This window comes from Quercus robur, chromosome 9, assembly GCF_932294415.1.
Source record: "Quercus robur chromosome 9, dhQueRobu3.1, whole genome shotgun sequence".
Classification (NCBI taxonomy): Eukaryota; Viridiplantae; Streptophyta; class Magnoliopsida; order Fagales; family Fagaceae; genus Quercus; species Quercus robur.
Genome location: NC_065542.1, coordinates 16,730,713 through 16,757,377, shown reverse-complemented (window position 1 = coordinate 16,757,377; position 26,665 = coordinate 16,730,713). Strand labels below are relative to the sequence as shown.

At 35.7% G+C, this 26,665-nt stretch overlaps 4 protein-coding genes across 6 annotated transcripts; 3 read left to right on the top strand and 1 right to left on the bottom strand.

Annotated features, from left to right (window-relative positions):
* The first annotated feature begins 3,304 nt into the window (after positions 1-3,304).
* Positions 3,305-6,574, top strand: LOC126698614 (pentatricopeptide repeat-containing protein At2g22410, mitochondrial-like). The gene has a single exon (XM_050395969.1). It carries the CDS (start codon positions 3,433-3,435, stop codon positions 5,263-5,265), a length of 1,833 nt encoding a protein of 610 aa, XP_050251926.1. The 5' UTR covers positions 3,305-3,432; the 3' UTR covers positions 5,266-6,574.
* A 35-nt stretch (positions 6,575-6,609) lies between these two features.
* On the bottom strand, positions 6,610-10,040 carry LOC126698616 (L-idonate 5-dehydrogenase-like). Its single transcript, XM_050395970.1, has 6 exons — positions 9,826-10,040; positions 9,121-9,188; positions 8,707-8,943; positions 7,935-8,225; positions 7,607-7,794; positions 6,610-6,999 (listed from the first exon to the last, which is right to left on the bottom strand). Exons 1-6 carry the CDS (start codon positions 9,938-9,940, stop codon positions 6,807-6,809), a joined length of 1,092 nt encoding a protein of 363 aa, XP_050251927.1. The 5' UTR covers positions 9,941-10,040; the 3' UTR covers positions 6,610-6,806.
* A 1,861-nt stretch (positions 10,041-11,901) lies between these two features.
* LOC126700076 (sorbitol dehydrogenase-like) lies at positions 11,902-24,682 on the top strand. Of its 3 annotated transcripts, none has more exons than XM_050398054.1 (7): positions 11,902-12,136; positions 20,922-21,063; positions 21,266-21,333; positions 22,030-22,266; positions 22,680-22,970; positions 23,641-23,828; positions 24,307-24,682. In XM_050398054.1, exons 2-7 carry the CDS (start codon positions 20,937-20,939, stop codon positions 24,497-24,499), a joined length of 1,104 nt encoding a protein of 367 aa, XP_050254011.1. In that variant the 5' UTR covers positions 11,902-12,136; positions 20,922-20,936; the 3' UTR covers positions 24,500-24,682. The 3 variants fall into 3 exon arrangements, with proteins under 3 accessions (XP_050254011.1, XP_050254010.1, XP_050254012.1); XM_050398053.1 differs by having other exon boundaries at positions 11,902-12,142; XM_050398055.1 differs by lacking the exon at positions 11,902-12,136 and having other exon boundaries at positions 20,923-21,063; positions 21,258-21,333.
* Positions 12,139-15,932, top strand: LOC126700073 (sorbitol dehydrogenase). The gene is made up of 6 exons (XM_050398052.1): positions 12,139-12,300; positions 12,512-12,579; positions 13,294-13,530; positions 13,939-14,229; positions 14,896-15,083; positions 15,557-15,932. Exons 1-6 carry the CDS (start codon positions 12,174-12,176, stop codon positions 15,747-15,749), a joined length of 1,104 nt encoding a protein of 367 aa, XP_050254009.1. The 5' UTR covers positions 12,139-12,173; the 3' UTR covers positions 15,750-15,932.
* Positions 24,683-26,665: the final 1,983 nt, after the last annotated feature.

Sequence of the window (26,665 nt, the reverse complement as noted above, 5' to 3'; positions counted from 1 at the left end):
TTAGATGAGAAAACTGAGTTTTGGACAGAACCAAGGTATTGTATGGTTCTCGGGCTCAAACCTATGGGGAAACCAACTACTTAGATGAGAAAACTGAGTTTTTGACAGAACCAAGGTATTGTATGGTCCTCGGACTCAAACCTATGGGGAAACCAACTACTTAGATGAGAAAACTGAGTTTCGGACAGAACTAAGGTATTGTATAGTCCTCGGACTCAAACCTATGGGGAAACCAACTACTTATCAGTATCTGTCAAGTTTTGGACAGAACTAAGGTATTGTATGGTCCTCGGACTCAAACCTATGGGGAAACCAACTACTTAGATGAGAAAACTGAGTTTCGGATAGAACCAAGGTATTGTATGGTCCTCGGACTCAAACCTATGGGGAAACCAACTACTTATCAGTATCTGTCAAGTTTTGGACAGAACTAAGGTATCGTATGGCCCTCGAACTCAAACCTATGGAAAGGTCGGCTACTTAATAAAAACTTTAAGTTGCTCAATCCTCGGCTCAAATACCAAAAAAAAAAAAAAAAAAAAAGGTTAGGGCTAGGAAAGTTGTTAGAGAGATGGTGAAACACCCTATTACTCAGCAACCTAGAAGGGCTGTTCATTTTTAGGTTATATGTCTTCAAATGATTACTTCCTACACCACACCGAGCATTCAGTTGTCATCTTGGCTATTTTGGGGTAAGTGTTGTTTTCTCAGGTCGGCATTATTGTGCTAGACAACCCTATTAAATTCATGATGACATCTTTTCCTTAGCAAGAGTTTTGACCCTAAGTATCATTTGTTCGATTCAGTATTATTAAGTCAGATAGTTTCAATAAACACAGAGTAAGATCTTTTTATTAGCTGAGGTTTCGGTCCTAGACGTCGGACAAAGTGTAAAAATAAAAAGAATTCACATGGTAGTATGTCTATGCCCGGCGTAACCATTTCAGATATAAAGAGATAGTACATGTGAAATAAAGCAATAACGACTTTTATTAATATAAAGAGGTATTACAACATACAAAGAAGGGCTTAAACAAGCCTATACAGAAGGTGGATTACAAAAACAATAAAAAAAAAAAAAACAACAACAACAACAATATGACAAATAAACAATCAGATGTCTTTTTAAACTCGTCTCCGAAGTCCTTCCAAACTCTGCCCCAGTAGCGCCCATATTGAGAGGAGGACCTTCTTCAGAAGAAGAAGGAGGAGAGGAAGAGAAAGAAGGAGGAGAAGAAGAGGAAAAAGGAAGAGCACCAGAATGGATTTGGTGATGGAAAAGAAGAAGAAGGGGAGGCAAAAGAAGACACCAGTGAACGAAGAGAGGAAGAAGCAGAGACACTTAGTCCCTGCCTCAGTCCTGACTCCTAACACGCTGGTACCATGTTAGCTATGCTCATGAGAGAGTGGCTGGTACTGATAATGGGTGGCCACAGCTCAGCCGCGCCAAGAGGTTGACACAACGAGCCCCTGCTTCGGGTTTTGGCTGAAAGGAGATTAAGAAGTGTCTTGAATCTCTGTCACCCCTGCCCTGACCGAGCCAATTTGAGCTTCACAAGCACGTAGCATTTCTGGGAAGGGTATGATCTCTTCATTCCCGTTCTTATCATGGGTAAATCACAACTCCAAGTGTAAACGTGCATATATGGGAAATTCTGAGGGAGGCTAAGAGTTTTTAGGCTTTAAAAAAGATTAAAAGGTCTCCATATAAGGGAGGTAACCTCCTGTTTTCATTCTTATATGAATGGCAAAACAGGAGGCATTTAATCTGCCCGAATCTCCAGGAAAAGCGGTAAACGAGAAAATATCCATTCCACTTCCCCACGCCGTCAATAGTCGTTGAGTTTGAATGGTCTCGAAAAGGGAAATCATTAAAGGCACGTTTTCGGATAATGAAGCGGCAAGGACGCATCCTGAATAAATTCAAAGGAATGTCTCATAAACCGGTACGTTTCCCGGGTAGATAAAGAGACACCCACATTAATGAAGGGCAGACCTAAGGCAGACCGCAATAAAGGCGGAGCATTACCAAAACCCTCCTCTCCGACCAAGAGGTTGGACAGCAGGATTTTGAGGGGCTATTGTGGGGGCCCGTTAATTGGTGGCCCTGGCCCGTTTTTAATTTGAGACCCAAGGCCCAAGCCGAGGAAGGTTATGGCCGAGAGTAGGGGATAAAAGTCTAAGTAGTCTTGAGATACAGCCGAGAATGACCCTGTCCTCGGCATATCCGAGGATTCCCAGGAGGGAAGGGCAAAAACGGTATAAAAACAGCTTGGAAAAAAATCTAAAATATCCGTGTCAGTAGAAAAGGCTACATTGGAAAGTGTAACAACCAGGGAAAGCTGCCCTTACTGCCATTCAATGCTCTGCACCTGACAGAGCCATACTCTCTAGCCTTTACAACCACCCCCAACCACTCTGGGTATGGGCTGATGGGACAAGTATCAATCTTGGAATGCCGATCCTACACGTGGACGAAGGATAACGAACACAGGCTAGTATAAAAGGAAAAGTAAACAATCCAGACAAGGGGCTGGGAAAAATGGCCAAAAACTAGAGCCTCCCAGCCCGCCTCCAGGAGAGCGACTCTCAGGGCGAATATGATTTAAACCATGTATGAACACCACGAAAAACCCACCGTCTGATGACTAAGGCCTAGCCTTTCAAACCCACGCTCTACAAATGATATTGTTTGGGCCTTTTCACGTGCGAACCCAACACTGTTACGGTTTGTTACGAATCGTGTCCTTACACTAGTATTATATTAAAGTTGAAGTAAAATTACAATCCAAATAATTTTTAAATGTTGTATATGTTTGCGATACATGTCCAATTTAATTTTCTTATTTTTGGTATTAAGTAAGCTATTTCTAATACCAAGCTCAAAAATCATGATAACCACCTCACTCAACTACGTAAAATAATCAGCTCATCATCTCTGTTGTTAATTATTTCTATGTGCATAAGCACATGTTACAAACTCATGTTATATATATGGGAGACTCCTTTGTAAGTATGAGATATCATGTTATCAGATTATCAACAACAACAACAAAAATTAAATTAAATAAAAAAATAAAATAAAAAAAGAAAGAAAGAAAGATATCATGTTATCTATGACCACTTGTGAGGAAGATTAAAAGTTCGATATATATTTTATCTCATCATCAAATTTCTTTATATTGTCTGGCTATTTGCAACAAAGAGAAGGGTCGCTATTTGTACAACGGCAAGTCGTTTATAACTCAACATTCACAATACAACTTTAATCAACGGCAACTTCTCAAAAAGAAGTCTTGCCGTTTGTCCCTCAAATATTTCCATCTAATAACCCTCTACGGTCTACTCTCTATAGCTTTGATTATCGTCCTCTCGGTTTAGGCCCTCTCACAGATTCAAACCTTAGGCTCGCCCAAATCCATCTAGTTCTTAATGAAACTCGCAAGACCCATTTCCAGGATCTTCAGCACCTACACAATGACCCAAGAATCAGAGCGAGTAACTAAGAATTCAATCTCCTTCAATCCCATCAAAGAGCTTCATGCCCACCTCATCAGAACCCACCTTTTCACTGATCCATACTCAGTTTCTGAGGTTATCAAGTCCTATGCACTATATTCACCAACTTTGCCAAAAGCCCACTTCGTTTTTAACCAAATTGAGTGTCCCACATTGGTAGTTTGGAACCATATGATTCGTGGTTTGTCACAGAGTGAACAACCTAGTAAAGCAATATGTTTTTATAACCGAATGTATCACGAAGGACTTGCCGGGGATAATTTGACCCTTATATTTGTTTTCAAGGCTTGTGCTAGAGTTTCTGATATTGTAAATGGGAAGAAGTTTCATGTTCATGCTTTGAAACTTGGTTTTGAATCCTATCTTTTTGTTTCCAATGCTTTGATTCATATGTATGCTTCTTGTGGTGATTTGGTTCTTGCGAGGAAACTGTTTGATAAAATGGGCGACAGAGATTTGGTTTCTTGGAACTCTTTGATATGTGGGTATTGTCAGTGTAATAGATTTAAGGAGGTTTTGGTTCTTTTTAAAGCAATGCAGGTGGCAAATGTGAAGGCTGATAAAGTGACAATGATGAAAGTTATTTTAGCATGTAGTTATCTGAATGAATGGAAAATCGCAGACTCTATGGTTAAGTATATTGAAGAGAATCATGTTTTGGTTGATGTTTACTTGGGGAACACTATGATAGATATGTATGGACGGCGTGGTTTAGTGGATTTAGCACAGGAAGTATTTGATAGGATGCGTGAAAAGAATATAGTTTCTTGGAATGCCATGATAATGGGGTATGCAAAAGTGGGAAACTTAGTTGCTGCACAGAAATTTTTTGATGAGATGCCTAAAAGGGATGTGATCTCTTGGACTTCTATGATCACAGGTTACTCTCAAACTAACCAGTTTGCTGATGCAGTGAGACTTTTTAAAGAAATGATGACGGCAAAGGTGAATCCGGATGAAATAACGGTAGCTAGCGTGCTTTCTGCCTGTGCCCATTTAGGATCACTTGATGTTGGGGAGGCGGTTCATGTCTATATCCGTAAGCATGGTGTAAAAGCAGATGCTTACGTAGGAAACTCTTTGATAGATATGTATTGCAAATGTGGGGTGGTTGAGAAGGCTCTAGAAGTGTTCCAAGAAATGAAAAAGAAGGACTCCATCTCATGGACTTCAGTGATTTCTGGTCTTGCTGTGAATGGTTTCGCAGATTCGGCACTTGAGCTTTTCTCACAAATGTTAAGAGATGGTGTTCAGCCAACTCATGGAGCCTTTGTTGGGGTTTTACTAGCTTGTGCTCATGCTGGATTAGTAGATAAAGGGTTGGAATATTTTGAAAGTATGGACAAAGTCCACAGACTCACTCCAGAAATGAAGCATTATGGGTGCGTTGTGGACCTATTGAGCCGCTCTGGCAATCTGGACAAGGCATATGATTTTATAAATAAAATGCCTATGGTTCCAGATGTTGTGGTATGGAGGATATTATTAAGTGCTTGTAACCTTCATGGACATATGGTCTTGGCAGAGATTGCAAGAAACAAGCTTCTGGAAATGGATCCTAGTAACAGTGGGAATTATGTTCTCTCCGCAAATGCTTATGCCAGTTCAGATAGATGGGATGATGTTATTAAAATGAGAGAGTTGATGGTAGAAAGCAATGTCCAGAAGCCATTTGGTTGTAGTTCCATCGAAGTAAATGGTACAAAATTGTCTAACTCCCAAGACCTGTGCCTTATTCAATCTTAAATGAGGAACCATCATGTATGGCATCTCAAACTGTGAACCTCACCAGAACATTTCATTTAGTGCATTGGTAGTGTTAGTAAAACCAAATGAGTATTAACCATAGCACTAAATATCTGGAGGTCGGGACCTTACCTACAAATCAACCTGTTTGCCGCTGGGACCAAGATGTTTTTTGTTTTATCAAACTGTCAGCTGTGTTGGTGCTGGAAATTATTTTGGATAGGGAACCAGCGGCGTTTGGGATTTTGGATTCTTTTGAGGGGACAAATTCTGATGGATGCGCCCTGCACAGACTTAAAAATGGGTTGGTTCTACATTACAGGAAGTTTTGATAGAGTTCCAGCATTTGACAATGAGAAACAGCAACAATAACCAAGCCTTGGTCCCAAAATTTGGGGCTGGCTGTGGATCCTCAACAAAAAAATTCAAGGTGAGAAGTGTCAATAAAATTCCTGACAAAGTATGCTAGGGTGGTAAATATTTGGGGACAGAATTCAACCTTGGTAAGCTATGGAAAAAGGTGGTGATAACAGGAACTACGCTAGGTATCACTGTGGATTGGGCATTTAGAGTTGAAGTCCTCCTTTGCTTGCTTGTTACCTTATAGAGCATCTCCAAAATACAGTTTCCAAGATAATCGTAATCAAATGTAGATTTTATGCCAGGGTGGTGCGTAGTTGGGGAAATATGAGGCACAGGTACATTGATTTGGGAGGACTTGCTTCTCCAAAAAACATATTTCTTCTGTAGATCACTTTAGCAGCTCTAGAGGTAGCTGCTTATTTGAGTTTGTTAGACTGCATTTAGGACAAACTATTTAGAAGCTCCAGCGATGGCTCCTAATAGAGGCATTAGACCGCAGTTAAGACAAAGTATTGAGCTGTTGTTGGTTGGTTGCTTCAAACAGATTAGTCATTTCATGTAAATAGTTCAGGGTTGAGTTCCTTGTTTCCTGAGAATATTGAGTAAGAGTTCTCTGTTTGGTTTGTGAGAAGACCAAGCAAAATAAGAACTTTGAAAGAAATAGAGAATTCTTCGTTGCATTTGTACTATAGCTGGAGAAATGGATTGCTCCTTTGAGGTTCTGCCTGCTTACTACACATTAGCTATAAATACCTTTCCAGTAAAATTTTACAATTTCTTTTTCTCTTCTAGATATGCTTGAGCATTGTAATTTGAGAGTTTGATTGTAGTCCTCACCGTGTACACCTCCAGTGTACTTGGATTTGTTTTATTTCAATAAAAATTTTCGCTACTTATCTTTTTTTTTTTAACAATTTCTGGACACCACTCCAGAATATACTTGTTGCTTGTAATAGGTTTCCTGATATGAGCCAAGTTGCAAAGTACTAATTTTTTTGGTTTATTGTATCTTGAATACTATATTACCGTGTCTTCATTATTTTGCAATGGCTTCCTTTTGCCATACTGCTGATATGTTATTCTTCTTAGCTAATACAAGATGGATCATACCAAAGAAAGAAGCAAGAAGTCAGCTCACACAGAATCTTAGATGCATCACAAGACCTGTGACAGTGCGTCTACAGATTAAACATGACCTTAATAGCACTACGTCCACTGGCACTGGTTTCAAATGCATCTTCTACCCCCTTTTGTGAGAATCCAAACCTGTGAGTTATCAAGGGCTTAACATCGATCTTGCCTGTCTTTAAAAGCTCAATGCAGAGTGGCCATGTATTCCTATATCGGAATACTCCAATCACATCGACCTCCCTAACACCAGGAAAAAAAATCATTAAATATATGAAGTTAAAGTTTAAAGCGAGGAAAACTATAAAATTAGTCTCTACCTGTTTTCAGACACACAGAAATGCAGAATAAAGTAAAAGAATTAGGGGTTGGGGTTGTACCATTGTAAAATTGCAAAATTGCAAAAAGGATTATTGGGGAAACCAAGTGACTCAAAAGCTAAGTTTGTAACAAAAAATTCTGCAAATTCATCTGCTCATTCTAACTGGCCTCTGTCAAGGAACTGGGAAACACCAACCTCAATAATCTGCTAGTAGATTATTATGCCTTATCATGGTACCAATAATTTCATCACATTGCTATGCATTGTCATCCAATAGTGAGATCATATATTATATCTAGATCTATTTCTGTCAAATTGTCAAGGGAATTATTTTATTTGTTCCACAGGGTTCAAGAGGAAATCCAAGAAAGGAAATGGGCATGAGTTTTAAAGTTCTGGGATCTCTGTACATAAGTGCAGTAGAGTTCAGCTTTCAAATTGGAACTTAAAGATTGTTTGGTTAGTAGGGGAATGAAGGCTAAGGGGAAAAAATCATCTGTTTCCTTGATAAAGTTTAAGATCAGGTACCTGACAGCTGCTGAGGTAAGAGGAACTGTTGTCTCACTCTGAGCCAATCCAATAAGGCAAACTTTTCCACCTGAACGAGTGGCATTCAAAGCTGTTGACGTGGTTTTGTTCAAACCAACACAATCAAAGCTGACATCAATGCCAGAGCCCATAGCACTTTGTATTTTTACCACTTCTTCACCTACATCCTGTCCAAATATCACTCAAATCATTTACAAGTATAAATAACTTGGAAGACAGATAACTCTTGGCAAATTGTTTATAATTTAACAAGAAAGTTCAACTGACTGGGGGGGAGGGGGGGTGGAAGAAAGAAGGAAAAGGGAACCTGAATGTTCGTTGAAACTTGAATGGTCTCATCTGCACCAAGATTCTTTGCAATAGATAAACGGCAATCATCAACATCAACAATGACAATTCTAGGTGCTCCAAAAGCACGAGCAGCTAACAAGACAACAAGGCCTATTGGTCCTGCTCCCATAATCAATACATTTGTCTCAGGACTGATATTTGCACGACGACAGGCATGAACACCAACACTGAGGGGTTCACACATTGCTCCTTCCTCCAAGCTGACATTGTCTGGTAATTTAAAACATAGATATTCTGGATGCACCACCTGCAAGAAAATAGCACGGTGTTCTTGCATTTAGAACATAAAAATTATGAATATTTATTTAACATTTCCTTGAATCAAAGGTATAAAATTAGATGCTAATGCTAAAATCGATATCTCATGACAGGCTATATTGGGTTGCAAAACAAATAGGGAATCTAACGCAGGGAACAGTAAGTGCTGTTTAGTCAACCATATATTTGGTTCACATTTCCAGCATAGACTTGGGGGGAGGGGGGAAATAATCTTAGAAAATTACTATCAAAGAATGCCTCCTAGCTGCACATAATGTATCACATTGCCAAGATGTTCTTGTAAATTGAAGTCCTGTTTAGATGCACTTGTGTAGCCTTATTTTTCCATCATAATGATAGTGAAGATAAATTGTTGTCAAACTCTGCATCACTCAATAATACTTCATTCACGTAGATTATATAATATTCATTTATGAAGTTTGGTTTGAAGAGATGCAAATGTTGGATACCTTATTGGCCAGAGAGCCATTAGTTGGGGGAGAACCAAAAAACTTCATCTCAGGGCAAAGATTGTAGCGACCATCTTTGCAGTGGTTGCATCGCCGGCAACTGATTCCAGGCTCTAAAGCTACACGGTCTCCCACTGCTAGTGTCTTCACTTGGCTTCCAACTTCCTCTATGATCCCAGCACACTCATGCCCTATAACCATGGGCTTCTTGACAATAAAATTTGCACATCTCATATTCTGGTAACAAACATATCAAATATCAAATCAGATATTGGTAGGTCACATAAACCTCCAAAAACAAAACAAAAAACAGATAATACTAAAATTAATCATTCGCTCTCTCCCTCTCCAAGAAAAGATTAATATATTTTATTGAAGAATTAATATAAACAAGGTGTCAGGGTAACATTTTACCTTGAAGTGGTGAACATCACTTCCACAAATACCAAGCGCCTTTATCTGAACTTTAACATCATGGGGGCCTAAATTTACAGAACATTGCTCAATGTGAACAACTGTCTCAAAAATTGTACATCATCAAGCTATTTACAATTTTAAAAGATATTATCCTGGTTAAAACTTAAAAATCATACCCGTCAGCTCATACCCATCCATAATATAGTGGACTTAAGGGCATAATAAATGTGAGTGAAATTTTAATTTTTTGTAATAGTCAAATCCTGTAAACAACACTTAGTTGCTTGGCATGTAATAGAGGGTCAAAGGGGTTTGCAGTGTTTCCAGGCTTAGCAATGCTACCAGCACGGAAAATGTTGAGCCCTTGCTCAATTATCAGGGTTCAAGTTATCTTTGCACAAGACACTAGGCTGGGCTGGCTGCATATATGATTAAATGATATGTTGGGTCTCCTGGTCAACCTTCAATGATCTGGATTTGTGTGTTCTTATATCCCGATGCATGAATTTCATATACTTCATGAACATAAGTGGTTTGGCATGCGTGTAGAAACATACACAAACCCTGAACATGGTCAAAAGAATAAGAAATTTTGTAGCTTCATGATCTTTAACATGCATAGCACAGTTTTTTGAAACACAAGTGAGAGAAAGCCATGACCTGGACAAAGAAACATTGCACACGAGGAAAAGATAATTTTACCAAGAGGAGGGAGATGATAAGGTTCAATTTTAAGAGTTTTGATGCCAACAAGCCAAGCAGCCATGTTCTCTTCTCCATCTTTGTGTTCCTTGCCTTCAACAACACCCCCTGACATCTCTCTCTCTCTCTCTCTCTCTCTCTTATCCTGTCTTGTACAGTATGAGAAGTTATTTACAAAATGATACCATCTCAGTAGTATCAAAATTTAAGAAGTGTGAGACACGTAAACAAAAGATAACTACACCACTAACAAATGAAAGACAGATGTATAAGTAGTTATTTTTGTACACATCTCTCATTTATTAAAATGAAATTTAAGAAGCGTGGAACATGTCAACAAAAGATAACTAATCTACTAATAAATGAAAGACATATGTATGGGTAGTTATTTTTGTACACGTCTCTCATTTATTGAATTTTGATAGGATGATATGGTATCATTTAATATAAAATACATTTTATATCAAAAAATACATTTTAGAATAGGAATGACACCACACCACGTTTTGTTACTGTGTCATGATTCATGACTCATAAGCCTCACCTACCCTTTTGGATTTGGCGATATATCCTCTCCAATTAAACCTTTGGAATCAGGTTCTACTCTCCAATGATCGATTGCAGTCATGAATAGTCAAGTATGGTTAATCCTAGATATTAGCATGATATAGTGTATGAGCAACTTTCTCCAACTTTACCCTCAAAAGTGGTGATAAATTTAGGACTTAACCAAGTCATTAACAAATAGTTCGAGATTTGGAGAGAAGTGAAGCTTAAACTTAAAAGTATTATATATGTTCATTTATTTAGCAATTTAGGCCAAATTTGCTTTTGAGACTTGATTTATAAGCAAGTCCAATCTCAAAGCACAATATCAAAGCTTGTTCATTTGGTGCTGAAAACTCATGGAGTGTACTCATATCATATGTACTCACTCATCTAACAATGTTGTAATGACTAATCATGTGCGGCCACTAATATGAGCCAACATATTTTTTACCTCAAATGGTCACCACAATTGCATAATTATACCAGATGTGCCAATTACAAATTGATTTGCCGTTTTGCTCATAGTCTTGAATATATGGTCCTCCGTCTTCAAGTTTGGTTTATCGTAGTAAAATCAAGACCAGCTTCATTGGATGTGAACTTGATTATAACATAGATGTGCCTGTATTAGTAACTGAGATATTGTCAGTCAATGGTGGTTGTTAATGCAAAATGCAAATTATTCTGCACATAGGCTAATTATTAATTACCCTTGGAACTAGGAATTTTTTTTTAACATCAAGCTTGGTTTGGTTTGAGATAGCAAAAATCATAAAAAAAATTTAGTTCACGTCTCATCCATGGAACATTAATTTAGGTCCCTCAGGTTCACAAGTGAAGGTAATTTTTACAGTTCCAAACCCAAACATACCCAAAAGGACAAAAAGGGTGCTTGGTTTGATTTGAGATAGCAAAAATAATAGAAATATTTAGTACAAGTCTCATCCATGGAACATTAATTTAGGTCCCCAGGTTCACAAGTGAAGATAATTTTTACGGTTTCAAACCCAAACATACCCAAAAGGACAAAAAGGGTTTAAAAAAAAAAAGATGATTACACATCATTATTGGCTTTAAAATAGAATTTTTGCAACTTGCCGACAAGGAATATCTTATCTAGTATCAATCCTACAAAATTATTTGGAAGACAGTTGAAAATTAAAATTCCTTTTATTTTCTTTTGTTTTTTACTTTTCTAGTTTAAGAAAAAAATTAGAAAACTATAGAAGTTAAAAGCTAATTGCAAACCGTCAGAACTCACATCAAATGGTCACCAAATCTTTCTCATAAATATTCCTGATATGCATTTTTGTTTTATAAATGTGGTAGTGAATACCATAGAGGGAGGATCATGTAATCTGACCATCTCAAAGGCTTTTATTAATAGGTGTAAAAGTATGTCCGCTAAGAAAGAATCTAACTAATCCATTATATTAGAAAGTAACAAAAATTAATAAACGAATACTTTTTTATATTCCCTAAAAAAAGCCTGTTTGTTACAATAAAAATACTGAACTTATCCAATGTACTGTAACACTCGTTAATCAGACCATAGAAATAGGGAGCCTTATCATGAATTAGATACGTTAACGCCCATAGTCTTATTTATAGCCCACAAGATGACCATTTGATAAAAACTAGTGGTTTATCTACAACATCTGAGTCATCATCTGGACGACCACCTTCTGTTGCGTTGTGTTCTTCTAAACACAGAAAGAGCCATCTACACCTCTCTGTCAGACTCAGTGTGTGTGTGTGTGTGTGTGTGTGTGTGAGAGAGAGAGAGAGAGAGAGAGCAAATGGGTAAGGGAGGAATGTCACATGGGAATGCAGGAGAAGCCAAAGATGGTGAAGAAGAGAACATGGCTGCTTGGCTTCTTGGTATCAACACCCTCAAGATTCAGCCTTTCAAGCTTCCTCCTCTTGGTATATCACTTGTTTTAATTAATCAAACTTTTTTTTTAGTCAGTTTAATCAGTGTGATTGAAGTTACGCAGCTCTTCACTTTTTTTTTTTTTTTTTTTGAAGTATTTATTTCTTTGATCAATTTATGGATAACCCTTTTGCTTGATTCTTTCTGACCTGGCTATTACTATGGTTTTTTTTTTTTTTTTTTTTTTTTTTTTGAGGATTTTAGGACCACATGATGTTAAAATTAGGGTGAAAGCTGTTGGTATCTGTGGCAGTGATGTTCACTACCTCAAGGTAAACAGAATTCAGTTAGCTTTATATTTTTTTATCTGTATTAATTAATATTTTAATTGAGTTGTGATTAGTTGGATTAGCATCTGCTGGGTTGCTGAGAAAAATAAAATAATAAAGAAAAGATAAGATTTCATTGTTGAAATTTGAATCTTAGTACACCTTTATGACTTAGTTGTTTCTTCGTTTTCTTTTTTCTTTTTTCCTTTTTTTTATTATAGACGAAAACATAAAATAACATTAGTGGAATAGTCCGTCTACGTGCACACTCAAGCTCACAACTTTGCTTAAATGTCAACATATGATTGGATTACACTTGGTGAAAAAATGGATTTGGTGCGCCAATCATAGGTTGACACATAAGTTTGTTGTGGATTTGAGTGTGGGTTTGGGTGTGCCACCAGAGTTTTTCTTAGTGAAAATAGTAAAAGAGGACATGTCAATTAAGGTAGTGAAAAAAAGTAGGACTTTGGATAGGATAGAATGAGAAAAAAAATTATGTGATCAACCCTGATTAGTCTATCAACAATCCATAGCCAATTCCAAAGTTTTGGCATGAATGATAGGTTGTTATTTTTGCATTGTACATGACCATTTCTTCCATTTTCTTACCAACCAAATGCAATAATGCTAAGAAAAAATAGTTTGACTTGGAGAAGATATAAGAAAAGGATTGAGTGTCTAATGCCCCATTTTGAATGGTCCATGTATTTTCAGACCTTGAGATGTGCAGATTTTATAGTTAAAGAACCCATGGTAATTGGGCATGAATGTGCTGGGATCATAGAGGAAGTTGGGAGTGAGGTGAAGAAGCTGGTGCCTGGTGACCGCGTGGCATTGGAGCCAGGGATCAGTTGCTGGCGATGCAACCTTTGCAAGGAAGGTCGGTACAATCTGTGCCCGGATATGAAGTTTTTCGCCACTCCACCCGTCCACGGTTCTCTTGCAAATCAGGTCGAAATTTGCTGCATTTCAATACAATGCATTGCTAAAATCTAAATATAGAAATATATTGGACTATTATTTTTAACATGCTCTTGCCCCAGCACAACACAATTCACATTTTACGCCTATTATTATTCCATATCTAGTCATTTGTAAAAGCACACTGGTTACTTCAATTTTAAGTTACATAACCTTGTTTCCTTTCATGCAAAGTTGATAAAACAGCTCAAATAGAAATTCATGATCATGGACCTTCATTTGTGATTTTAACTTCCACACTTAATCATAATACTCTATTCAACATATATAAGTGGTGTATCACATGTTCCTACTAGCAGTGGGCATGTGTAGTGTTGAATGTGATAAATTTGTAGTGCAGCTACAGGCTTTTTCTGAGATGCATCTTTCTATTCACAGGTGGTTCATCCTGCAGACCTATGCTTTAAACTGCCAGACAATGTCAGCCTGGAGGAAGGGGCTATGTGTGAACCCTTAAGTGTTGGTGTTCATGCTTGCCGACGAGCAAATATTGGTCCTGAAACAAATGTTTTGGTCATGGGAGCTGGACCCATAGGGCTTGTTACAATGCTAGCAGCTCGTGCTTTTGGGGCACCCAGAATTGTTATCGTGGATGTGGATGATCACCGTTTATCTGTGGCAAAAGAGCTTGGTGCAGATGAGATTGTTAAAGTTTCACCAAATATTCAGGTTTTCATTATTCTATTTTATACAATTTTCTACAAGTTAATTTTATGCAGTGTGCATCAGATCCATCTCCCACTCCCAAGTCCCACCCCCTTTTAAAAGGAAAACAACATGACGATATCTGCATCTTGTAAAATTGCTCAATTTTCATTACTGTTTTCAAGTTTTATTGTGCAATATAGGAAAGGACCATATCCTGTCGATCTGACCTCCTTAGTCAATCTCAGTTCTTTGATTAAAGTTACAAAATAAGTTTTTGACAATTATTTTCACTCCTTCGCAGCCTCTAACTCACACAAATAAAGATATTGTTATTGCTTCTAACATGAAAAGAAGGATGGCTCTGTTAGTTAGATCAAACTTTCAATCAAGCTTTTTGTTTTTTTTTTTCCTAATGATTTTAAAATTTTAACCTTTTTCTTTTATTCTCAAAATTGATCCTTATTCATATTCTTCTTTTGTTGAAAGAGGGATAAAAGAAATTAAAACAAATAATGTACAGCTTCTTCAGTTTTATACTAAATCCATCTTGTATCAGTTTTTATCTGTTCTTATAAAGCTTTGGTTCATTGTTCTTCCTTTAGTATGGATAATGTTGAGGATCCATGTCTCTTCTAGTGGTTGTTGCTAGAAGTCTCCGTTGCTATTTTTAACTTCACTATTTTACAGGATGTTGCGGAAGAAGTATCACAGATACATAAAGCTATGGAAGCTGGAGTCGATGTGAGTTTTGATTGTGCAGGCTTCAACAAAACCATGTCAACAGCACTGAGTGCCACTCGTGCAGGTGGAAAAGTTTGCCTTGTGGGAATGGGTCATAGTGAGATGACTGTCCCACTCACTCCAGCTGCTGCGAGGTATTTTATTTAACCATGAACAACCATTTTTGTGTTGAGAAATTATTCAAAGTTTACCAATAATTAAGGTCTTTTGAATAATTTGTGTGAAAATTGGAGCCTTATAGTACAAATTGGAAAGTTTGCAAGATATTTGAAATAGTGATGGAAAATTTGGTATTAGTTCTGGTTGGAGTATAAGAATTGGATGTAATGGAAAAGGGAAAGGTATATGCATTTAAATTATTATTTGGAAGAATTGATAAGTCTGTCAATCGTTTTGGTAGTAGTCACTACTCACTATAAATATGCATAATTTTTTAAACAGTGTTCAATAAGAATGTCAGCTAGGAGTTAGGATGTCTCAAGAATTTGGAGAAAGTTTTGAAAGTGAAATTTGTATCATATAATCGTATGAATTTGTAAAGCTGAGTTTACTTTTTCACTCTTTGATTTTTTGGTAACTAACAGTTATGGTTTTCTATTTCTTATAGGGAGGTTGATGTGGTTGGCATCTTCCGTTATAAGAACACATGGCCGCTATGCCTTGAGTTTATAAGTAGTGGTAAGATCGACGTGAAGCCCCTTATAACCCACAGGTTTGGGTTCTCTCAGAAGGAGGTGGAAGAAGCCTTTGAAACTAGTGCTGGTGGTGGTAATGCAATTAAGGTCATGTTTAATCTATGAAGTCTGCCATCACCTATGGGATTATGGGACCGGCTTTGCATGAACATAGAACTCAGTTTACTTGTTATAATTAAAAGAGGAAGAAAGAGAAAATACTAGCTTATGAATATAAATAATTATCTCAGCTAGTGGCTTGTATAAAAACTTGTTCTTACAGTAATAAAGTTCAGATATTAATACTAAGCTTATGAATAATTATTTTCCTCTTGCTTTCAAATTTTTTTGTATTTTGACAGAGGTATTTTAGCATTCATTTAGTAGAAGATCGTTAAATTCTTCTATTTTAACCATTATGATTGTAAACCTAAACCTTGTGCTGATGAATAGGTTTCTTCAACAGATGAGGGCTGATAGAAAGGGGATAAGTGAAATGTAAGGATAAGAATGAAGCTTGACAAAGCCTGATAATCTATGGGATTGAAGAGAGATTTTCAATTTCTCGAGTTCACATGTACTCTTGTTTTCTTAGTGCTTTAAGAGATTGCAAAAAAAGTATCTCTCAAGTTGATCAGTCCCTTATAATATTGAATGAAGAAACTCTCTGTTCCAAACCCTGTAGAAGTGGGAATTGTGTGCACTGTTTACAAAGGTTTAGGTCTGACTCGGGTATATCCAAGTTTGGTTGGTGCAAAAAGTTTCTTTGAGTTGGGTCGTTGAAACCTGAGTTGATGAGATCTGTGTCCCTAAAAATATGAACCTAAAATATGTTCCCTCTAGGCTCAAGCATGTAGAGGGCCGAGGCCACAATGTGGTGTCTTAGTCGTAGGATGGCTTTTTGCTGACCATAGAAACTGGGAAACCAAGTTCTGTCAGTTCCTCTTAAAATCTTTGAATACCATACTGGACATCCACACTAAGACATTAAGCTTAACATAGACTAATGTGGCATGAAATGCAAGCAATATTTTTAAGGACAAAATTTAGCTACAAAATTGATTGTAACCTAAGGCTATAACCTTACTTATTATCATTAACATTACTACATATTTCAAATATCTAACCATTAGATTGCATGTTTATGCATAATTTTAAAGTACAAAAACTTAAAATTTAAACAATTTATTGATGACATAACTATTAATTTTTAAATTTCTAGAAATTTTACAAGTATGAAGATTATAAAAAGAAAATGTAATTCAATGGTTGACCATCATTAAATAAATTTAGTTCAGGTCTCATTCATGGAACATTAATTTAGGTCCCCCAGGTTCACAAGTAAAGGTAATTTACAATGCCAAACCCAAACATACCCAAAAGGACAAAAAGGGTGCTTGGCTTGGTTTGAGATAGCAAAAATAATAGAAATATTTAGTACAGGTCTCATCCATGGAACATTAATTTAGGTCCCCTAGGTTCACAAGTGAAGGTAATTTCCAGTGCCAAACCCAAACATACCCAAAAGGACAAAAAGGGTGCTTGGTTTGGTTTGAGATAGCAAAAATCATAGAAACATTTAGTACAGGTCTCATCCATGGAACATTAATTTAGGTCCCCTAGGTTCACAAGTGAAGGTAATTTCCAGTGCCAAACCCAAACATACCCAAAAGGACAAAAAGGGTGCTTGGTTTGGTTTGAGATAGCAAAAATCATAGAAATATTTAGTTCAGGTCTCATCCATGGAACATTAATTTAGGTCTCCCAGGTTCACAAGTGAAGGTAATTTTTACAGTTCCAAAACCAAACATACCCAAAAGGACGTAAAGGGCTTTAAAAAATGATGATTACACATCATTATTGGCTTTAAAATAAAATATTTTTAACTTGCCGACAAGGAATATCTTATTTAGTATCAATCCTACAAAATTATTTGGAAGACAGTTGAAAATTAAGGTTGTGTTTGGTTCTCGTAAAATATTTTTCGAAAATGCTATTTTTCGGAAAAGAAAATATTTTCAAGTGTTTTGTTGCATTATGAAAATTGTTGTAGAAAATATTTTCATGTGTTTGGTTCTATTCTAAAAATGCTATTTTCCTACAAATTTTTCACCACGGCAATTCAACCCACGGCAGCAAGCTCCGGCAATCAAAAGCCACAACCACCAAAACACCACCACCACACCACCACAACAACAACAAAATCAAAATCACACAGAGAGAGAGATCGCGCGGAGGCGAGATCGAAGGCGAGATCGAGCGACGCGGTGCTGCGATTGGCGCGGTGCTATGATCGACGAGACCAGTGCGTGCGATCGTCGAACTGGAGCTCGAGGTTTGCCGACGATCATCGGACTGGACTGGAGCTCGGGGTTCACCCTCTTCTCTCTCTCTCTCTCTCTCTCTCTCTCTCTCTCTCTCTCTCTCTCTCTCTCTCTCCGGAAACCATTTGAAGTGAAAATAGGAACGGAAATGAATTTCCGTGGTCAAAGCGTATTTTTTTCGGACAACTAAAATTGATTTTCGGAAAATTCTATTTTCCAGACCAACCAAACACCCGCATTTACGAAAAAGCATTTCCGGAAGTGATTTTCACCAAAAACAAACACAGCCTAAAATTTCTTTTATTTTCTTTTGTTTTTTACTTTTTTAGTTAAAAAAAAAAAAATAGAAAACTATAGGAGAAGTTAAAAGCTAATCGCAAACAGTCAGAACTCACATCAAATGGTCACCAAATCTATCTCATAAATATTCCTTTTTTTGATACAATCTCATAAATATTCCTGATATGCATTATTGTTATATAAATTAGCCGCGAACTCGCGCGTTGCGCGTGATAATTATTTTTATGGTGGTTTTATTAAAAAAAAATTACAATTTAAACTAATCTAATAATGAGTAATGTATTTCGTAATTATATTTTTATTTATTATAGGAAAAATCATAAATATAATATATGAACAATCCAAAACACCAAAAAAACGTAAACTAAAAAATATTAATAAAACTTAACAATGATTAATTGAACCAATATTATGAAAAAATTTTGTTTTTGATAATCTATTAAGGTTATTTTCTTTGTAGAAATTATAATTTCGGCCGCCCAAAACATATTATCAAATAAACAATTATTAGCAAAATCTAAGACTTAAATTTCTATACATGCATTGTTATAAAATAATAATAATAATAATAAAATTGCAAAAGTTAAAATTTGTCACCTATCCGATTATTTTCGTTTGGCTAACCTTTGCTTTTCTTTAAATAAATGGTATTATAGAGCACTTTTAATATAACTATTAAGAGTACTTTGTCCACCACAAAGGATTAGAAAATAAACAAAAATTAGTAAAGTCTCATAATTTAACATCTAAATTGAGCACTATAAAAAATCATGCTATGTAACAGAATAAATACTAAATTATCTAATTCATGTTATGTAATAGAATAATATTATATTTTTATATGTTATATTTAATTCTTTAAAACGCAATAAGATAACATTTAATAATCAAAGAGAATAAAAAATAAAAACAACAACAACAATTTAAAAAACAAAACCAAATCACAATTTAAAAAACAAAACTAAATTGCATTAACCCAAAATAGAGTTTTAAAGAATATAAAAAATTATCAACCTAAAGTAGAGATGATAGAAAAATAAAAAAATCCACCAAAAAATTTAGACAGAGAGGGAGAGAGGGAGAGAGGGAACCATTTTTTTGGTGAGGGAAAACTATGCATAGAATAGAAGAGATAGTGACAAATAGTAAAAGGATGTGAATAAGAAGAGACAAAAATAAAGGAAGATGAAGAGAAAGAGGAAGAATGATATTAATGTAGAGGGTAGTGGGGAGATGAAAAGGTAAGGGAGGGAGAAAGATTGAAAAAGTAGTGAGGAGATGAAATGATAAGGGAGAGAGAAAGATTGGAGAAGTGTAAATATTAAAAAAAATAAATGTTAAAAACAATTATAAGAAAATTGGAATAAATAAATAAATAAACCTAAAGCTTGAAAGGCTTTTTTTTTTTTTTTTCCTTTAAGCTAAAAAGGCTCATACAAAACTCTAAAGCTGAACTAAAAAGGTTTTGGATTGGGCTTGATAGTGGAACTAAATAAATAAGAGGTAAGCTGGATTAATTATACAGATTTATTATAGGGTGATAGTGGAAGTAAATAAATCAGTAGTGGCCTGCATTTATAGGGCTGAAAATTGTAAAAATCATTTTAAATTTGTAGGACAAATTATATTAAAAAAAAATGACGTGACAGCTAATGTGGCGCAACGTAAGAATAGCAGCATTAAGCGCTATGTTTCAACTTTTAATAATATATAAATAGATGTGGCAGTGAATACCATAAAGGGAGGATCATGTAATCTGATCATCTCAAAGGCTTTTATTAATGGGTGTAAAAGTATGTCCGATAAGAAAGAGTCTTAATTAGTCTACAATATTAGAAAATAACAAAAATTAATAAACGAATACTCTTTTAATTAAAATATTCCCTAAAAAAAGCTTATTTGTTACAATAAAAATATTGAACTTCGTATCAAAAAAAAAATTTACTGAACTTATCCATTGTACTGTGACACTCGTTAATTTTCTAGGAAGCCTTATCATGATTAGCTACATTAACGCCCACAGTCTTATTTATAACCCAAAAAAAGAGGTGGTATATTCTGTACCCTGCATATATGCTGAGTACGTCACAAGGAGGCAGGACCCACATATTGTGGGGCCCACATCTTTGTGAGGTACTAGGTAAAAACATTCCACTCTGAAGGTCGGGGTTCAAATTTTCAGGAGAACTTCAAACACATATATACTTAAATTAAATTAGTGTAGAATTCTATCTTGTATAAAAAAAAAAATAATAATAATAATAATAGGGTTGTGTTAATGGGCACATCACAGTGCCCGTTAACCACAAAATTTTTTTACTTTTTTCTGACACAATTTTTTTCTCTATTATTCATGTCATTTTTTCAATTTTGTGGGTACTATTCATATTTTTTTTTTTTGGCTTTTTTTGACAAATATTTTTTTGTCTTTTCTGCACTTAACCAGCACCAGGCGGTGCTGGTTAACATTTTCCATGATAATAATTGGGTTTTTTTAATTATTTTGTTTTAATACAAAACCACGTGGGTTATCTACAATGTCTGAGTCATCATCTGGACGACCACCTTCTGTTGCGTTGTGTTCTTCTAAACACAGAAAGAACCATATATCTACACCTCACTGTCCAGATATTTTCTATATCAGACTCAGTGTGTGTGTGTGTGAGAGAGAGAGAGAGAGAGAGAGCAAATGGGTAAGGGAGGAATGTCACATGGGAATGCAGGAGAAGCCAAAGATGGTGAAGAAGAGAACATGGCTGCTTGGCTTCTTGGTATCAACACCCTCAAGATTCAGCCTTTCAAGCTTCCTCCTCTTGGTATATCACTTGTTTTAATTAATCAAACTTTTTTTTTTAGTCAGTTTAATCAGTGTGATTGAAGTTACGCAGCTCTTCACTTTTTTTTTTTTTTTTTTTTTTGAAGTATTTATTTCTTTGATCAATTTATGGATAACCCTTTTGCTTGATTCTTTCTGACCTGGCTATTACTATGTTTTTTTTTTTTTTTTGAGGATTTTAGGACCACATGATGTTAAAATTAGGATGAAAGCTGTTGGTATCTGTGCCAGTGATGTTCACTACCTCAAGGTAAACACAATTCAGTTAGTTTTATTTTTTCTTATCTGTATTAATTTATAATATTTTAATTGAGTTGTGATTAGTTGGATTAGCATCTGCTGGGTTGCTGAGAAAAATAAAATAATAAGGTAAAGATAAGACTTAATTGTTGAAATTTGAATCTTAGTACACCTTTTTGACTTAGTTGTTTCTTCTTCTTTTTTATTATAAACGAAAACATAAAATAACATTAGTGGAATAGTCCGTCTACCTGCACACTCAATCTCACAACATGTTTGAGTGTCAACATATGATTGGATTATACTTTGTGAAAAAATAGATTTGGTGCGCCAATCATAGGTTGACACATAAGTTTGTTGTGGATTTGAGTGTGGGTATGGGTGTGCCACCAGAGTTTTCCTTAGTGAAAATAGTAAAAAAGAACATGTCAATTAAGGTAGTGGAAAATAGTAGGACTTTGGATAGGGTAGAATGAGAAAAAAAATTACGTGACCAACCCTGATTAGTCTATCAACAATCCATAGCCAACTCCAAAGTTTTGGCACGAATGATAGGTTGTTATTTTTGCATTGCACATGACCATTTCTTCCATTTTCTTACTAACCAAATGCAATAATGCTAAGAAAAAATAGTTTGACTTGGAGAAGATATAAGAAAAGGATTGAGTGTCTAATGCCCCATTTTGAATGTTCCATGTATTTTCAGACCTTGAGATGTGCAGATTTTATAGTTAAAGAACCCATAGTAATTGGGCATGAATGTGCTGGGATCATAGAGGAAGTTGGGAGTGAGGTGAAGAAGCTGGTGCCTGGTGACCGCGTGGCATTGGAGCCAGGGATCAGTTGCTGGCGATGCAACCTTTGCAAGGAAGGTCGGTACAATCTGTGCCCGGATATGAAGTCTTTCGGCACTCCACCTGTCCATGGTTCTCTTGCAAATCAGGTCAAAATTTGCTGCATTTCAAAACGATGCATTGCTAAAATCTAAATATAGAAACATATTGGACTATTATTTTTAACATGCTCTTGCCCCAGCACAACACAAATCACATTTTATGCCTATTATTATTCCATATCTGGTCATTTGTAAAAGCACACTGGTTACTTCAATTTCAAGTTACATAACCTTGTTTCCTTTCATGCAAAGTTGATAAAACAGCTCAAATAGAAATTCATGATCATGGACCTTCATTTGTGATTTTACCTTCCACACTTAATCATAATACTCTATTCAACATATATAAGTGGTGTATCACATGTTCCTAGTTGCAGGGGGCATGTGTAGTATTGAATGTGATGAAATAAATTTATAGTGCAGCTACAGGCTTTGTCTGAGATGCATCTTTCTATTCACAGGTGGTTCATCCTGCAGACCTATGCTTTAAACTGCCGGACAATGTCAGCCTGGAGGAAGGGGCTATGTGTGAACCCTTAAGTGTTGGTGTTCATGCTTGCCGACGAGCAAATATTGGTCCTGAAACAAATGTTTTGGTCATGGGAGCTGGACCCATGGGGCTTGTTACAATGCTAGCAGCTCGTGCTTTTGGGGCACCCAGAATTGTTATCGTGGATGTGGATGATCACCGTTTAGCTGTTGCAAAAGAGCTTGGTGCAGATGAGATTGTTAAAGTTTCACCAAATATTCAGGTTTTCATTATTCTAGTTTATACAATTTTCTACAAGTTAATTTTATGCAGTGTGCATCAGATCCATCTCCCACTCCCAAGTCCCACCCCCTTTTAAAAGGAAAACAACTTGACAATATCTTCATCTTGTAAAATTGCTCAATTTTCATTACTGTTTTCAAGTTTTATTGTGCAATATAGGAAAGGACCATATCCTGTCGATCTGACCTCCTTAGTCAATCTCAGTTCTTTGATTAAAGTTACAAAATAAGTTTTTGACAATTATTTTCACTCCTTCGCAGCCTCTAACTCACACAAATAAAAATGTTGTTATTGCTTCTAACATGAAAAGAAGGATGGCTCTGTTAGTTAGATCAAACTTTCAATCAAGCTTTTTTTTTTTTTTTTTTTTTCCTAATGATTTTAAAATTTTAACCTTTTTCTTTTATTCTCAAAATTGATCGTTATTCATATTCTTCTTTTGTTGAAAGAGGGATAAAAGAAATTAAAACAAATGATGTACAGCTTCTTCAGTTTTATACTAAATCCATCTTGTATCAGTTTTTATCTGCTCTTATAAAGCTTTGGTTCATTGTTCTTCCTTTAGTGTGGATAATGTTGAGGATCCATGTCTCTTCTAGTGGTTGTTGCTAGAAGTCTCCGTTGCTATTTTTAACTTCATTATTTTACAGGATGTTGCTGAAGAAGTATCACAGATACAAAAAGCTATGGAAGCTGGAGTCGATGTGAGTTTTGATTGTGCAGGCTTCACCAAAACCATGTCAACAGCACTGAGCGCCACTCGTGCAGGTGGAAAAGTTTGCCTTGTGGGAATTGGTCATGGTGAGATGACTATCCCACTCACTCCAGCTGCTGTGAGGTATTTGATTTAATCATGAACAACCATTTTTGTGTTGAGAAATTATTCAGAGTTTACCAATAATTAAGGTCTTTTGAATAATTTGTGTGAAAATTGGAGCCTCATCGTACAAATTGGAAAGTTTGCAAGATATTTGAAATAGTGATGGAAAATTTGGTATTAGTTCTGGTTGGAGTATAAGAATTCGATGTAATGGAAAAGGGAAAGGGCAGATATTTGCATTTAAATTATTAATTGGAAGAATTGATAAGTCTGTCAATCATTTGAGTAGTAGTCACTACTCACTATAAATAGGCATAATTTTTTAAACAGTGTTCAATAAGAATGTCAGCTAGGAGTTAGGATGTCTCGAGAATTTGGAGAAAGTTTTGAAAGTGAAATTTGTATCATATAATCATATGAATTTGCAAAACTGAGTTTACTTTTTCACTCTTTGATTTTTTGGTAACTAACAGCTATGGTTTTCTATTTCTTATAGGGAGGTTGATGTGGTTGGCATCATCCGTTATAAGAACACATGGCCGCTATGCCTTGAGTTTATAAGTAGTGGTAAGATCGACTTGAAGCCTGTTATAACCCACAGGTTTGGGTTCTCTCAGAAAGAGGTGGAAGAAGCCTTTGAAACTAGTGCTGGTGGTGGTAATGCAATTAAGGTCATGTTTAATCTATGAAGTCTGCCATTGCCTATGGGATTATGGGACCGGCTTTGCATGAACATAGAACTCAGTTTACTTGTTATAATTAAAAGAGGAAGAAATAGAAAATACTAGCTTATGAATATAAATAATTATCTCAGCTAGTGGCTTGTATAAAAACTTGTTCTTACAGTAATAAAGTTCAGATATTAATACTAAGATTATGAATAATTATTTTCCTCTTGCTTTCAAATTTTTTTGTATTTTGACAGAGGTATTTTAGCATTCATTTAGTAGAAGATCGTTAAATTCTTCTATTTTAACCATTATGATTGTAAACCTACACCTTGTGCTGATGAATAGGTTTCTTCAACAGATGAGGGCTGATAGAAAGGGGATAAGTGAAATGTAAGGATAAGAATGAAGCTTGACAAAGCCTGATAATCTATGGGATTGAAGAGAGATTTTCAATTTCTCGAGTCCACATGTACTCTTGTTTTCTTAGTGCTTTAAGAGATTGCAAAAAAAGTATCTCTCAAGTTGATCAGTCCCTTATAATATTGAATGAAGAAACTCTCTGTTCCAAACCCTGTAGAAGTGGGAATTGTGTGCACTGTTTACAAAGGTTTAGGTCTGACTCAGGTATATCCAAGTTTGGTTGATGCAAACAGTTGCTTTGAGTTGGGTCGTTGAAACCTGAGTTGATGAGATCTGTGTCCCTAAAAATATGAACCTAAAATCTGTTCCCCCTAGGCCAAGGCCACAATGTGGTGTCTTAGTCGTAGGATGGCTTTTTGCTGACCATAGAAACTGGGAAACCAAGTTGTGTCAGTTCCTCTTAAAATCTTTGAATACCATACTGAACATCCACCCTTAAGACATTAAGCTTAACACAGACTAATGTGGCATGAAATGCAAGCAATATTTTTAAGGATAAAGTTTACTTATAAAATTAGTTGCAACCTAAGGTCATAACCTTCTTATTATCATTAACATTACTACATATTTCAAAAATCTTGGATTGCATGTTTATGCATAATTTTAAAGTACAAAAGCTTGAAATTTAAATAATTTATTGATGACATGGCTATTGATTTTTAATTTTCTAGAAATTTTACAAGTATGAAGGTTATAAGAAGAAAATGTAATTTAATAGTTGATTTTTCAAAATTCACATATAATAAAAAGATATTAAATAAAGTTGTAGTCTTAGGCTACAGTAGCTAAACTTTGTCCTATTTTTAACGGTTGTTATATATATATAAACTGAAGTGTAACATTTATTGTTGCTACGCTCCTGTTGAGCCACATCAATAGCCACATCATCCACCCATTTTCAACATTCTCTCTTATTTTTAATTCTTCTTTTTTTCCTTATTAATTTCCTAACTTTTTGTTATACTTTTTTTAACTTTTCCCCTATGTTTTACCTTTTCATCTCTCCACTGCTATCTACCTTAATATCACTTTTCCTCTATCCCTTTATCCTCCTTTATTTTTTTACTTTTCTTATTTTCCCTCCTCTTATTATAAATTTACAATTCTCTTTTCCATTCTATTCATAGTTTTTTTACACACAAAATGTTATTTCTCTCTTTCTCTCTCTCTCATTTTTTTTTCTTTTTTGGTGGATTTTTTTTTTAATATTTTTCTTGCATTTGCTACTTTAGGTTGATGAATGTTTGTATTATTTGGAACTCTACTTTGGGTTGATGTGATTTAGTTTTGTATTTTAAGTTATCTTTTTTATTCTCTTTGAGTTCATAAATGTTATCATATTGCATTATAAATATGGCATATAAGAATATTGTGGTAGAACAAAGTTTGGCCCATGCCAAACCTAGGCCAAGAACCATCAAACATAGGCCCGTCCCACAAACAGAAGGCCAGAGCTGAATTACCTAGGCTATTGTATTCTCTATAGTATCCGAGCAAACCCCATTAGTCCAAGGAAGGGAAGTAATGCCCTAAGGGAGTCTGCCAGCCAAGCACAAGATTCAACATCAAACACAAGTTACTAGGAAATCATTTCAATAGCAGAACATTGGGTCTCACTCCCTAATACAAGATTAAACATGCTAGAATAGTAACCTAGACCTAGAAAGCCACCCAGACTCTGCGAGTGGAGGGACCCACACGCATGCAAAATATTCCCTCATCATGACTGGTCCACTAATATAAGGGTATAAAAACAAAGGAGAA

What these genes read in the sequence shown, in the direction of transcription:
- LOC126698614 (XM_050395969.1), top strand. Translation starts at nt 3,433, where the DNA reads ATGAAACTCGCAAGACCCATTTCCAGGATCTTCAGCACCTACACAATG.
- LOC126700073 (XM_050398052.1), top strand. Translation starts at nt 12,174, where the DNA reads ATGGGTAAGGGAGGAATGTCACATGGGAATGCAGGAGAAGCCAAAGAT. An exon ending in GTGATGTTCACTACCTCAAG is followed by an intron (nt 12,580 to 13,293) that starts GTAAACAGAATT and finishes ATGTATTTTCAG; the next exon opens with ACCTTGAGATGTGCAGATTT. An exon ending in CTCACTCCAGCTGCTGCGAG is followed by an intron (nt 15,084 to 15,556) that starts GTATTTTATTTA and finishes TATTTCTTATAG; the next exon opens with GGAGGTTGATGTGGTTGGCA.
- LOC126700076 (XM_050398054.1), top strand. Translation starts at nt 20,937, where the DNA reads ATGGGTAAGGGAGGAATGTCACATGGGAATGCAGGAGAAGCCAAAGAT. An exon ending in AAGTTTCACCAAATATTCAG is followed by an intron (nt 22,971 to 23,640) that starts GTTTTCATTATT and finishes ATTATTTTACAG; the next exon opens with GATGTTGCTGAAGAAGTATC. An exon ending in CTCACTCCAGCTGCTGTGAG is followed by an intron (nt 23,829 to 24,306) that starts GTATTTGATTTA and finishes TATTTCTTATAG; the next exon opens with GGAGGTTGATGTGGTTGGCA.
- LOC126698616 (XM_050395970.1), bottom strand. Translation starts at nt 9,940, where the DNA reads ATGTCAGGGGGTGTTGTTGAAGGCAAGGAACACAAAGATGGAGAAGAG. An exon ending in TTATCATCTCCCTCCTCTTG is followed by an intron (nt 9,189 to 9,825) that starts GTAAAATTATCT and finishes CTGTAAATTTAG; the next exon opens with GCCCCCATGATGTTAAAGTT. An exon ending in AAGTTTCAACGAACATTCAG is followed by an intron (nt 7,795 to 7,934) that starts GTTCCCTTTTCC and finishes ATATTTGGACAG; the next exon opens with GATGTAGGTGAAGAAGTGGT.